Raw genomic sequence first — 14,754 nt, 5'->3', positions numbered from 1 at the left:
GCTGGTGGTGGGCAAAGGTTCTGACAGGGCCGGGAAGAGCTATACTCACCTTTTACTTCCTGGTCCTCGGCGCTCCACTGTGAAGGCTGCGCAGACTATACAAGAGGATTACCGAGTGGACAAGAGTGGCAGCACCCAGAGCAGGAACAGTAAGTGTTTTTTTTTTTTGTTTTTTTTTTGGGGGGGGGGCTGATGGGGGCACTGGGGGCTGAAAAGCGGCTGCTGGGCGGCAGATATGAGGCACTGGAGAGCTGATATGAGGCACTGGGGGGCTGAAGAGGGGCACTGGGGGCTGATATGAGGCACTGGGGGGCTGATATGAGGCACTGGGGGGATAAAGGTGGACACTGGGGGGCTGAAGAGAGGAACTGGGGGCTAAAGAGAGGCACTGGGGGGCTAAAGAGAGGGACTGGGGGGCTAAAGAGAGGGACTGGGGGCTGATATGAGGCACTGGCGGCTGGAGAGAGGCTGCTGGGAGGCTAAAGAGGGGCACTGGGGGCTGATATGAGGCACTGGGAACTGATATGAGGCACTGTGGGCTGAAGAGGGACACTGGGGCTCTTATCTGAGGTCTGATTGGGGGTCATTCACATTGGGGTCTGATCTGAGGCCTTATTGGGGTCTTATTAACATCGGGGGTCTTATTGGGGCTGTCAACTGAGGTCTGATTAACATTGGGGGTCTGATTGGTGGTCTGACCTTGGGTGTAATGAAAAATATTTTTTTATTATTGTCCCTCTCTAAAACCTAGGTGCGTCTTATGGGCCGGATCGTCTTATAGTGCAAAAAATATGGGTACATTTAAAAATGATTTCTTCTCCCTTCATTATATTGATAGGGCGGGTCTGTATGTATGTATGCAGACTGTATTTGTGTGTATATATATATATATGTGTGTGTGTATATAATATAATACATACATACATACATGCGCGGCGTGTGTGTGTTTGTGCTTTAGGGTGCACACCCTAATGCAATAGGCTGTGCACGCCTATGCTGGTGGGATTTATTTATTTATTAGACTATTCCAAGCCATCTGGGCAATCCCACAGATCATCCCCCAACCCCCCTTCTACATGTTCCACTACTTGCAGGTTGCACGGGCATGAGTTCAGAACTTCAGTCACTTCGGTCCGAAGTTCTGAACTCATGTCCGCGCAGCCTGCAAGTAGCGGAACAAATACAAGGGGGGTTGATGGGTTCCAACTTCTGTGATTAGTTTATAGTTGGGGGGTTTGCCTCATTTTAAATTAGGCTGACCATAGGTAAAGATGATCTGTGCGGTTGTCCATATGGCTAGGCCCTTCACTGTAGTTATTAACCCCTTTCAGCAATCCCCCATTCACTGAAGGGGTGACTGCTGAAAGGGGTTAATAACTACTGTGAAGGCCCCCGATGCTGATGAGGGGGTGGCTTCATGGGGTGGGGGCGTGGCTTCACGTGGGCTCGTGCCCTGAGTGTCTTCAGACCCTAGCAATGCCCCTGATGCTAGGAAGTCTCTCCTACTCAATTGGAAACCTCCGAAGATTCCTTCTTCAGCTCACTGGATCCAGCTTGTTAATACTACATTACCCTTATACAAATTGACCTTTGAAGCCAGGGGTGCGTCAGAGAGGTTTGACAAGATTTGGGGGGTCTGGTTGAGTGCCAACTCGTTATCCACTTAATCCATAGGGAACGGCCTTGATTCCTGTAGGTCGCTGCCTGGGTGAGTGTGAGTGGTGGTCAGTCTGAGAGGAAGATCGTTGACATTTGGGATAATATGATAATAACATATGAACTCTTTTCTATGATTGTCGGGCATGAGAGCAGGGGTTGGATGTTTCTTGTTTGAAGCTCCTTGCGGGAGTTGTTTCCTCCACTTTGTGGGGTTTATTCTCTGTCTGTAACTTTTTGAAAAATGAAAAATAAAGCTTATTAAAAAAAATGTGCTATAAACCATTTCTTCACCCACCTTGCCAACGCCTGTGGTGCCAGTAAACAGCACAGAGTGTTTTACCGCCAGCAGCTTTTCCATAAGATATCCATAGCGCACTGTGTCGGTTGTTGGGACCAGCATTTCAAAAAATGGTACATCGTTGTTATACTTAAAGGAAGGAATAATTCTCTCCCATGGATCCAGACGCTTTGTATCATAATCCATATAGACGCTCCACAGGTCACCAGAGGTTGGGAGCTGGAGGGCAAAAGTAACCAATCCAATCAATTTATATAGTATTAGATTTTATGCATCTTCATGAATGTGTTTTTAGTATTTTATATACAGTATAATAATGTCAACTTTTTGTTATTAACTTTAAAATGGGACAATATAACCTATAAATAATTCAAATAACAGTAATGCTAATAAACTATTATTATTAAACTAAAATCTAACAGAATTTACCTATTCAGACAAATGGCTTTTAATTTCAATGCCATTATTTTTTGGGGACACTTATCTAAATAATTACATAAAAATAAATATATGGGATCATTTATGAAGACAAGGGTTTGTGTCCCCCTGGGCTGTCAGATGAATCCTCTGTCAGTCTGTGTACCTAAAATGAAATTTAGGCCTCATGCACACGAACGCATTTTGTTTCCGTGTCCAATCCGTTTTTTTTGCGGATAGGATGCGGACCCATTCATTTCAATGGATCCGCAAAAAACGCGGACAGCACACTGTGTGCTGTCCACATCAGTATGTCTGTTCCGTAGTCCCACTAAAAAAATATAACATGTCCAATTCTTGTCCATTTTAGGCATTGTTACAATGGATCCGCAAAAAAACAGATGGCATACGGATGTCATCCGTGGTTTTTTTTTTTGGCAGATCCGCAATTTGCGGACCGCAAATCACATACGGTCGTGTGCATGTAGCCTTACTCAAGCCTGTAGCTGGCATAGATTTCAGTTATCATTTAGGCCAGAAAACTGGCATAAATGATAAATGTGCCAGGCCCGATGGCCCTTCCAATACCCCACCACTTTTTGAGGGTGGTGTAGAAACTCTACTCAATGGCATTTAAAAAGTTACAAACCTCTGGGTTTCCAGATTTGGTAGGCAGGAAAAGTGGCGTAGGGGATGATAAATCTCCCCTATAGCTCTATGCACAGTTATGTGCAAATGGAATTTTAAATGAACCTGCTTCCATTTACTACAATGATTGTTCAGATTGTAAAACACTGACACCTAGTGGCCACATTAAAAAGTATAATGTAGCTTTCAGAGATATAACAATAATCACCCAACTGAATATTTATATATATATAAAACTACAAGAAAAGGAGGAGATCATCTTCCATCTATTACCTTGGCTTCAGGGTTGTCTTCAAACTGTTGTCTGACAAAAGTATCAAAAGCATCCCAATGATTTTCGGTTAGATTCCCACCAACAGACCAGACATAGCAGAAGACAAACGTCTGACAGATAATACTATTTAGTCTTGACTGCTCCTGAAAATAATAATCATAATCAATGAGAATAAAAGTTCAGGGGGAGAGCTGTTGTATGTAAATGGATGACAGATTGATGAGATAGGTAGATAGACAGACAGACAGACAGACAGACAGACAGACAGATAGATAGATAGATAGATAGATAGATAGATAGATAGATAGATAGATAGATAGATAGATAGATACATTATTTTCATCCAACATCAATGGGATTGGACAGGCTTTGGATTACCAGATATTTTAGATAATGGGACAGCCAAGGAAACATATCTAAAATTTACTTGGAAGACAGTTCAGAATAAAATCTGCTACTATGTTTATTAATACTTTATTTATTCTAAATTGACTTTGGTACGTTTTTAAAAAACTGAATTGCAGTTTTGTGCTGGAAAAAGGGCCAAATTAAAGGGGCTGTCTGTCCTCCCTTGTGGACCTGAACATAAAAAAAAAACAAAAAAAAAACCACCACTCACTTGTCCACAGCCCCGACACTGCTCTATTCCTGGCTGCTTCTGGTCCCCGCAGGACAAGGAAGTGGATTGGTCCTGTGACTGCTGCAGCCACAAGCCTCAGCGGTCACAGCACACAGAACACTACATCCCGGATGCGGGATGGTTGGCAAATATTGACAATTACTGGTGTTTTGTGGCAGTGCAGGGGGCAATGTCACAGGTTGAATTATATAACTGTGTACCCTCAGCATAGGCATGGTATTGAAAACTGAATCTGCTGATAGTTTGTCAGATGGAGCTGTGTGGTGGGAAAAGGAGAAGTGGCCCTGAGGAACACCAACAGCAAGAAGAAGAGGAGAAGAAGTGGAGCTAGGAAATTATTCACTCAATGTGCAGTCAAGAGAAGGAGAAAGGCAAATTAGTACTGAATATTTTCCATCTGTAATTCTGCAGCGAAAAATCCACAGCATATATGCCCCATGTGGATGTACTCTTGCAGTCCCCAGACCACACCTCCCCTAACAAATATACATCCAAGTAGAGACCCCACAACTAAGATCCTCTAAATCCAGACACAGACCAGACCCGCTAAATAAATCCAGACCACGTAAATTAATACAGACCCCCCCCCCCAAACCAAGTCCTCTAAATACAGACCAAGTCCAATGCCATATATAAATACAGACCCTCAAACTGGACCCCCTAAATACCGATCCAGGGAAGCCCCTTAGACCATAGACACCCCAATAATCAACCTAATAATCCTTGCTGCTTTCTCCTCTAGCTTGAGGACCTTTAGAAGTCATGTGATCCTCTGAAGGTCCTTCAGCAGATTCCCCCGAAAACTGCACTAAGGCTACTTTCACACTAGCGTTCGTCGGTTCGCTCGTGAGCTCCGTTTGAAGGAGCTCACGAGCGGACCCGAACGCCTCCGTCCAGCCCTGATGCAGTCTGAATGGAGCGGATCCGCTCAGACTGCATCAGTCTGGCGGCGTTCAGCTGTCCGCCTGGCCGTGCGGAGGCGAGCGGATCCGTTCAGACTTACAATGTAAGTCAATGGGAACGGATCCGCTTGAAGATGACACCATATGGCTCAATCTTCAAGCGGATCCGTCCCCCATTGACTTTACATTGAAAGTCTGAACGGATGCGCTCAGGCATCTTGCGCACTTAGAAATTTTTCTAAGTTATTAATGCAGACGGATCCGTACTGAACGGAGCCTCCGTCTGCATTAATATGATCGGATCCGTTCAGAACGGATCCGATCAAGCGCTAGTGTGAAAGTAGCCTAAGTGGTTTTGTTGCAGTTTTTGCCATGATTTATGTCAAACCTCCTGATAAACCACAGAGTGATTTAAGTCTTGGGACCAGGGATCATTGTCTAAAACAGTTTTGTTGCAGTCTTTACCACCATTTATGACCAAAACTGCAATAAAACAACTAGCATAAAGTGTTTGGGCAGTTGTTTGCCCTCAATTTCCCAAATTATAATCCGCCATTTCAGGTCACAAATCACTACGTGGTTATTCTTTATGAAAGAACCATTCTAGAACAACTTTTTATAACTTGGTGCCATTGCTCTGGAATTTTCCCATAAAAATAGGAATTGACAACTGGGTGTTATCATTCCATTTATAAAATGGTTCTGGCTTAGGCTACTTTTACACTTGCGTCAGAGGATTCCGGCAGGCAGTTCCGTCGCCGCAACTGCCTGCCAGATCCAGCAATCCGGACTCAAACGGATGCATTTGTCAGACGGATCCGCATCCGGATCCGTATGACAAATGTATTGAAATACAGGATCCGTCTCTCCGGTGTCATCCGGAAAAACGGATCCAGTATTTATTTTCTTCACAGATTTAAAGGTCTGCGCATCCGTCAATGCGGAAATTTTAATGCCGTATGCGGCACATATACATTTCAATGGTTCAAGTGTTCAGGATTTTTGGCCGGAGAGAAAAATGCAGCATGCTGCAGTATTTTCTCCGGCCAAAAAACTTAAGAGGAACTGAACTGAAGACATCCTGATGCATAATGAACGGAATGTTCTCTATTGAGAATGCATTAGGATAAGGCCTCTTTCACACTACAGTATGTTGAATTCAGTGTTTTGCGTTCCGTTTTTCACAGATCCGTTGTTCCGTTTTTTGCTTCCGTTGTGGTTCCGTTTCCGTTCCGTTGTTCCGTTCCGTTTTTCCGTATGGCATATACAGTATACAGTAATTTCATAGAAAAAATTGGGATGGGCATAACATTTTCAATAGATGGTTCCGCAAAAAACGGAACGGATACGGAAGACATACGGATGCATTTCCGTATGTGTTCCGTTTTTTTTGCGGACCCATTGACTTGAATGGAGCCACGGACCGAGATTTGCGGCCAAATATAGGACATGTTCTATCTTTTCAACGGAACGGAAAAACGGAAATACGGAAACGGAATGCATACGGAACACATTCCGTTTTTTTTGCGGAACCATTGAAATGAATGGTTCCGTATACGGACCGTATACGGAACGCAAAAAACGGACTGCAAAACGGAAAAAAAAAACGGTAGTGTGAAAGAGGCCTAAAACTGATCAGTTTTTTCCCGGTATTTTTCCTAGGGCGGAACTCAATACCAGAAAAGATAAAACGCTAGTGTGAAAGTACCCTAAGTCAGCACTGATTTGACAGTGTCAGACTATGTAAGGACAGTCCCAGCTGGTAACACCTAGTTGTCAATTCATCCAGTATTTTCTAGGAGGAACAGAAGAACGGCACAAGACAGATTATGAAAACATTTGCCCAGAATGATCTCTTATGAAGAGATCAAACACCTACTAAAATAGACATATCTGGAGAGGTCACAGTTCTCTTTAAATTCACTTGATGTTTAGATTCAATGGCTACCATACTGCAAAAATTAGAAAAAATGTTCAAATAAGAACAAAGTAATCTGAAGTGAATATTAGTTTAGGCATTTATCTATCATAATCCATAATTGTAATTGGTCTTGTCCCTCATAGTAGGTGGCAGTGGATTATAGTCATTAGAGCATGTACCATTTTCAAGTCTGGTCCTCCTTTTCCAAGCAGTAGTGACTCAAGTAGACAACAAAGTGTTGTTACTTTACTGATATCCACTTGAGAGATGGCTTGAGTGCATTTTCTGGTGACAAATTTGAGACCTTCCTCAACATAGCGTTCAAACAGATCCAAAATATACTGCTTCATTTCATCAGTCAGCTGTAAATAACAGAATATATGAATAAAACATCTGCCCTGGGAAATATAGGTACATGACTATTAGAAAAAAAACAACAACAAATAAAAAGATATATAACAAATAAATTAAGAAAATGCTATATATATATATATATATATATATATATATATATATCTAAAACTATACAGAGCAAATAGGCTGATATTTATCAAGCTGGCCCACGTGGTGCAGCTCTCTATTCACGTTTGACACAGATGGTTATGGGGCACGTACTTTCGGTGGAAGCCCAGCTATCCAGGTTTGAACATAGGGCATCCATTTAAGCTCCTCAGCATCAATATAAACCATTCCACACCGGCTTACGGTAGCAGGAGACGCAACTTTCAAATCTTGGACCTGAAACGTAAAGAAATTGCTTAGCAAGACAAATTGATGGTTTATTACTTCCGGAAAGCGCATAACATTATTGGCAAGGCTGAACTATTCCATGTCCTTTAAGACCATAAACCAGAGGCTTGTTACAGAAGCTTAGATGTCAGATGTTCACTTGGATTCAAGCTGCTCAGATAACATTCCAGTATACGGAGATACAAATAGCTCTCACGCAGAAGTCATGTGAAAAGTTTCATTGTGGAGTTGCTTAGCTAGTAAATACATCTCCCAGTAATTTACTGCTTATTTCCTTGGAAACTTTCTTCTGAATTCAAGCTTTCTTTGATTGTGATGAGGCAACTCCATGACAATAGACAACTTGAAGGGTTACCTATCCCCAAAAGTCCATGTGGAACAGGGAAAAAACTCCAGCAGGCATTCTCCTGCAGTTAGCTGTGTTTTTTTGTAGGATTTGAACCCCTGAATTTCAGAGGCTGAAATCCTTAGTGAAAATCTACAGAAAGAATTGACATGCCACGGATTTAAAATCCACACCACATGTCAATATTCATGCTGATGTTTTCCACCCCTTGTGGATGAGATTTGTTAAAATGTCATCCACCATGTTGCTAGTGTAGATTTTCCACCCGCATATGCAAAGAGAAAATCCAAAGCATATCCGCTACATGCAAACCTGACCTAACAGTACCCAGTAGATCTGTGTATTACCCAGAACTGCCACTGATCTTAAATGGTCACTGTGCGATGCTTCATTATAACTGCGGTAGGTTCCCTCACAGCTTACAGCTTATAAGGGGATCTTAGTAGCAGGGTATCCTTTGATAAGCTTATTGTCATGGATTGTTTAAAGCAAATAACCCTTTGAATCTTTACAGTTTTTTTGGAGTATATTTCGCCCAAGGGGTGCCAGGAGGTCAGGATAGGTCATCAATATATGATCATTGGAGGTCCTGGCTCTTGGCACCTTTGCTGCAAGGCTGATTGAAAAGACTGCATCGCTTAAAGGGAACCTGTCACCAGTTTTAATCAATCTGCCAACATCTTGTATTGAAAAGCTTCAGCTCATAATGATGAGTCATGAATATTCATGAGCTCCTGATCTCCCCGCCCACCTGCTGCTGAATGACAGTTATTTTCCATATAAATCAGCAGCAGATGGGCAGGGGAGTGGCTATAGCTCTGAATTAAATATACGCTGGACTCAATGACATCACGCTGGACTCGAATCAGCTCATTAGCATGCGGCATGCGGCATCTTTGTGTGTATATTATGAGGTAACCATCTGTCACACCAGTAAGTGAATACATCTAAGGCACTTTTTAGTAGTTAATGATTGTATATAATTAGTTAGATTATAATCAAATATCCACATGACAGGTTCCCTTTAAGCCTCTTTCTAGGCCAGTGATGTCACGTTCATCGGTCACATAGCCTATGCAGATCTCATTCCCATTCAATTGAATGGGGCTCAGCTGCAATACTAAGCACAGCCACTATCCAATGGAAGGTGCTGTGTTTGGTAAGCTTTGAAGAGGCCATGGCACTCTGAGTCCTCCAACTTCTCCCTAGGTCAGTGGCATCAAATTCATCAGTCACGTGGCCTAGGCGCAGCTCAGTCCCATTCAAGTGAATGGAGCTGAGCTCCAATACCAAGCACAGCCACTATCCAAATGGATAGCACTGTGTTTGGTAGGCTGCAAGGAGGATGTGGAGCTCACCAAAGCACTGCAGCCTCATCAAACAGCTGATCGGCAGGGATGCTGGGTGTCGGACAGCCACCAATAAGAAATTCATGACCTATCCCGAGAATAGGTCATCATTATTAAACACCTGGAAACCCCCTTTAAGGGTCCATTCACACGTCCGTTTTTTCTTTCCTGATCTGTTCCGTTTTTTCAGGAACAGATCAGGACCAGATCTGGACCCATTCATTTTCAATGGGTCCTGGAAAAAATCGGACAGCACAATGTGTGCTGTCCGTTTCCGTTGTTCCGTTCCGCATGTCCGTTTAAATATAAAACATGTCCTATTCTTGTCCTGAAAAATCGGATCCTGGTACAATACAAAGTCAATGGATCCGCAAAAAACGGATGACATTCGGATGTCATTCCGTATGTCATCCGTTTTTTGCGGATTCCGTTCCTGGAAACACATAACAATTTTTTTTTTTTTTTTTTTTTCAATTTTTTTTCAAAGAAATCCAAACAACTTTATTTGATTATTGAAATGTATACATGTTCCCGTTTTTTGCGGATCCGCAAAAAACGGATGACATACGGATGACATACGGAAACATTTTCAGGAACAACGGATCCGCAAAAAACGGACCGTTTTTCAGGATGAAAAAAAACAGGACGTGTGAATGGACCCTAAGTCTATGTTGTATTCACAAGCAGAATTACTTTTCAGCCTTGTGATTATTAATTTTGGGAAATCATTTGAATATGAAATAAAAGCAATAACACTACAATGGATTACCTCAAACACCATATGGATCTCAGGTGTGAACTTGATCCTCTCACTATTTGCCAGGCAAAGCATCTTATTATCATCCAAGACAGTATTCATGTTTTCAATCCACAACGCATCAACAGGGCCATCACAGACTATCCATTTGTGGTCTTTGTAAGTGTCATTTACAGCTGCCCGGACACTTAGTGCCATTAAACCGTCCTTCCATTCCAAGGTTAAATTGTTCACTTCTCCATACAATTCTCCCATTGTGATGGATTTTGGATTCAGGACATATGTTTTAACAGGCTGGTAGAAATGATGTGTCTCTCCCGCCTGATGCAAGGCCATCAGTGCATCCGCCAGGATCTGGTAAACAGTAGTTTTCCCCCCTCCAGTGGGTCCAACTAACATGACACCATGTCTGACAATCATGGTCTCAAAGAACTGAATGACTTTTTGTACCATGGTGGACACAGGCTGAAGACCACGTGCTAGCATTACGTTTATGATTGTGGATTGTAAGGTTCCGTAGTCATGTTCAGGGATGACAACTCCAGGAAAAAGGTCAGATATAATTCCACTGAAAAATGTACAAACACATAATAGTTATGGGAACACTGAAAAGATGAAAAGACATTAATGCAAAGTGACTCATGGACTATGAGAAAGTCTGAAGAATTCTGGAGCAATAATGTCACACTGTGCCATTTCTAAAAGAAATCTGTTAGGCCTCATGCACATGAAAAAACAGGGTACACTGAGGTTCTGCAGAGAACCAGTAAACGTATCACATCCAGTAAAAGACAGCAGAGGTATTCTAGTGTGCAAAGAATACAGATATCAGATATGCAGATATCAGAGCTTTGTCTTGTAATGAGTTAACATGGAATGCGTGCTTTACATGTCTATGACTGAGGCTGAAAATTACATCATTTGACTGAGAGATGCAGGCAGGAGGACATCATTTGGAGCAGAAGGGTTCATCATATGGGAAAATAACAGCAATCATGTTACATGGCATGTATCTGTTAAACAAGTCAAATGTTACCGCTGGTAGGCTTTAAAGGTTATATAAACCTTGGCAACCATTTTCTATTGCTCCAATACAAAAGTATGATGAAAAGTATGCTACCGTTTTGTATCTCCTGCACCTATACAGAACATTGCAGATTACAATAGCTAGTTCTCCTTTCATCAGTCTCCTACTTCTTGCTAACCTACCGAATATAAGTTATCAAAAACTCATGGACACATGGAGGGAGTATGGTATGGATGCAGGATCAGACTACATGGAGCTTCTTTGTAGTCTGTTGCCATGGATAGTAGCTGTATATACAAATATGGTAGGATTTTTTTTTACAAAGTTGCTTCATTTTTCATTTTAGATTAAATTTGTTGCAGAGGTGTAACTAATCTCTAAATAGAATACAGTGGTGCTTAAAAGGTTGAATTTTCTATATTTCTGCATAAATTTGACATGAAACTTCAGATCAGATTTTCACAGCCCTAAAAGTTGATAAATCAACCAAATAAGTGAACAACATTAGACATGGTGTTATGGCAGTCAGTGCAGAACCACTGTGTTAACCAACAGATTTGGTTTTGGCCTAAACCGAAGGGCATTATCCTGACAGTCACCTGGTATTCACTCTTTAAACTCCTAACAGTCACATTAAAATTGGAAAAGCACTCTAAAAAAGGTCACTTTTTTTAGCAACATAATTAATTTAGATTTAAGGGCAAGTAACATTTACCCCTCCCCCTTCTTCAAATTGTTTTGCCTATTGTGCAATATTAGTAGGTTGTTTAGGAACCATTTTGGGGTATATATAGTGTAGTAAATAACATATTATTTTATTTTTAGGGGGAAAGATAAAAAAAATATATTTTAACATTATTTTGTGGTATAACATAATAATTTTTGTATTATTCTTTTTTTTTTTCCTCCTGCAGGCTGTCAGCTTCTCAACCACCCCCTCCTCCTCCAGACTGAAGAAGAGGGGGGGCTGTAAAGCTGCTCATATCTCTGGACAGGTAGCAGATAGATATGGGCTTTGTATTGTTTGGAAGATGACATTACAAGTTTTCAAACAATACCAGAATGATACCATTATCTTTACAACATGGGAAGATATCGCTGTTAGAAATTAGGATGCAGTAAATGCAACTGAAATTGAAAGAATGTTTTACCTCATTTTTACCCTACTCAATATCTCCTGCTTATGTTGTTCTAATGCTGTCATTTGAACTTGGAATACCAGCTTTCAAACAACTCCAGGCCCATGTCTCTAGCTGCTACCAATCAGCTACAGCAGGACGTATGTATGTTACTATCTGGTTTTACTGGCATAAAAAAATGTTGATGACAGATTTCCTTTAACTACTAAACAAGCATCGGTACTTAGCTGCACAGAAGCCACCTGGCCACTACCTCTTGAAGTAGTCTCTGTGTGGTTAACAGCTAACCCACAGGGGCCAGAGACACTTGTTCCAAGCAACAAGGGGTCAATCAGAGTCATAGATTATAGTTAAAAACAGGCTAAGGTCGGGACTGAAGGAGTATGTGCAATACAATAACAGGTCCGAGGTCAGGGTAGGTAGAGTAGAATCAATACGGGTAACAGGAAGAGGTCAGGTCATGCAGAAAAGGGTCAAATATCGGTAAAAAAGCAGTGGTCGGTACATGGGTGGACAATTAGATACAGCACCCCTAGCAAGAACTTAGCAAGCTAAGAAACCTATTGCTAAGGCCCCTTCCCACAGGGGAAGGTGCTTTATGTATCTAGGATAACCAGGCCATTGCCCGGAGAAGATGTAGGTGAGCGTGCTGACCCTTTAAGATTATGAGGGAGCATGTACACCCTACAGGCTAAGAGAACGATGGCCTGTAAGGTGCGTGGAGGGATAGTGTGGACCTGGAAGCGCAACCATTTTGAAGGAAGACAAGGTAAGACGATCAGTGGCTCACAGCAGCTGCCAATACATCACTTGGTTATTTACCATCTCTTAAGTGTTTGGTCACCACAAATCCACAGTCAGACAGATTGTTTACAAATTGGAGGCAATTCAAGACCATTATTACCCTCCCAGGAGTGATCGACCAACAAACATCATGCCAAGAGCAAGGTGTGTAATAGTCTGCGAGGTCAAAAGGAAACCCAAGCTAAGCAAGTAAAGGCCTTAGTCATATTAGCTAATGTTAATGTTCATGAGTCCACCATCAGAAGGAAACTGAGCAATAATGGTATGCATAGCAGGATTGCAAGGAGAAATTGCTGCCCATCCGCTGCTCTGCAAATAGAACAATTCTGCCCATCCGTTGTTTGCTAAAGATCACCTGGACAAGCCAGAAGACTATTTGAACAATGTTTTGTGGACGGCTGAGACACAAACAGAACTAATAGGTTTAAATGAGAAAAGTTATGTTTGAAGGAAGGAAAACACTGCATTCCAGCATAAAAACCTCATCTTGTGTGAAAAAAGCTAGTGGTACTATCATGGTCTGAGCCTGTTTTTTGCATCTGGGTCAGGACAGCTTCCTATAACTGATAGAACAATGAAAACAACATAGGTCATGCAGCAAGACAACTAACCTAAGCACAAAAGTTGTTCTAACAAATAAAACGACCAATAGAAATGTGATGGAAGGATCTGAAGCGAACAGTTCTTGGAAGGAAACCCGCCAGCATAATAGATTTAAAGCTGTTTTGTATGGTGGAACGGGCTAAAGTTCCTCCAAGCCGATTTACTAATCAACAATTACCAGAAATGTTTAGTTACAGTTATCGCTTCACAAGGGGAGAACATCAGCTACTAAAAGCATAGGTTCACATACTTTTGCCACTTACAGATGTGATATTGGATAATTTCCTCAATAAATAAATAAAAATTCAAATGCAAATTTTTGACTCATTTGTTTGAATTGGTTATCTTTATATCTTTATCTAATTTTAGGACTTGTGTGAAAATCTTGTGACCTAGTTTTAGGTCAAATTCATGCATAAACATAGAAAATTTCGAAGAGTTCACAAACTTTCGAGAATCTCTGTATATCAACCAATGTGAGCTATTAGAAATGGACGGTTATGCGGAATGCCATTTTACATACATATTTACATACCTAAATAATTCAGCATCATCTGTTAAGAACTTTGGCAGATTTGAGTCCCGTAAAGCACGAATCAGAACCACATCTTCATTCAAATCAGGATTTTCTCTCTTTAATGATCTTTTAAATAAAAAGGTGCATGCGTTATAGTACTGTATATCCTAATTCTGGTTCAAGTGTAGCATAGTAAAGTGCAATATAAAGCACAGAAGTTTCTTACCCAGCCATGACTAAAACTGATTTAACAGCTCTCATCCCAAAATCATAGTGGTCTTGTTGTGATAACTGCTCACTACAAAGTTTATACATTTGTGTCATCTTGCGAGCCAGAATTTTACTTGACTCAAAACCTTCAGAATACAGAATGACCTAACACAGAAATAAAACAAAATGTAATTTTTTTTTTTTACAGTGGACATGGATGGGAACACAAATCTCCTAAGGCAAAATTTTGCACTTGCTCCCTGCCCCACCCAGTTTGCCAGTACACGTGCATTAAACACTCTCAGGTAATACATAATGCAAAGAGCAACACCCCAGATTTCTGATGAATTTACTTTTTTATTGAGTCTAAAAATATATTAATTAAAAGTGAACTGGGACAACATTTTTCTCAATGCATTTAAACTAGACAATTGCCAGAAATATATTAATAACTAACCTCAGAGCTCTAAATCACCGCTTTCCTTCACATAAT

At 41.2% G+C, this 14,754-nt stretch overlaps 1 protein-coding gene across 1 annotated transcript in view; it reads right to left on the bottom strand.

Annotated features, from left to right (window-relative positions):
* Window positions 1-14,754, bottom strand: part of DNAH6 (dynein axonemal heavy chain 6) — a 363,279-nt gene that overhangs the window by 244,394 nt on the left and 104,131 nt on the right. The window contains exons 32-38 of the mRNA XM_044304479.1: window positions 14,278-14,426; window positions 14,070-14,177; window positions 9,974-10,529; window positions 7,375-7,497; window positions 6,939-7,121; window positions 3,296-3,439; window positions 1,955-2,176 (exon numbers count right to left, since the gene is read on the bottom strand). Coding sequence (XP_044160414.1) covers window positions 1,955-2,176; window positions 3,296-3,439; window positions 6,939-7,121; window positions 7,375-7,497; window positions 9,974-10,529; window positions 14,070-14,177; window positions 14,278-14,426 — 1,485 coding nt within the window. The remainder of the gene's footprint in view (window positions 1-1,954; window positions 2,177-3,295; window positions 3,440-6,938; window positions 7,122-7,374; window positions 7,498-9,973; window positions 10,530-14,069; window positions 14,178-14,277; window positions 14,427-14,754) is intronic.

Source organism: Bufo gargarizans, chromosome 1 (assembly GCF_014858855.1).
Source record: "Bufo gargarizans isolate SCDJY-AF-19 chromosome 1, ASM1485885v1, whole genome shotgun sequence".
Taxonomy (NCBI): domain Eukaryota; kingdom Metazoa; phylum Chordata; class Amphibia; order Anura; family Bufonidae; genus Bufo; species Bufo gargarizans.
The sequence above is the reverse complement of the archived record's forward strand: the minus strand, read 5'-3'. Positions and strand labels throughout refer to the sequence as shown.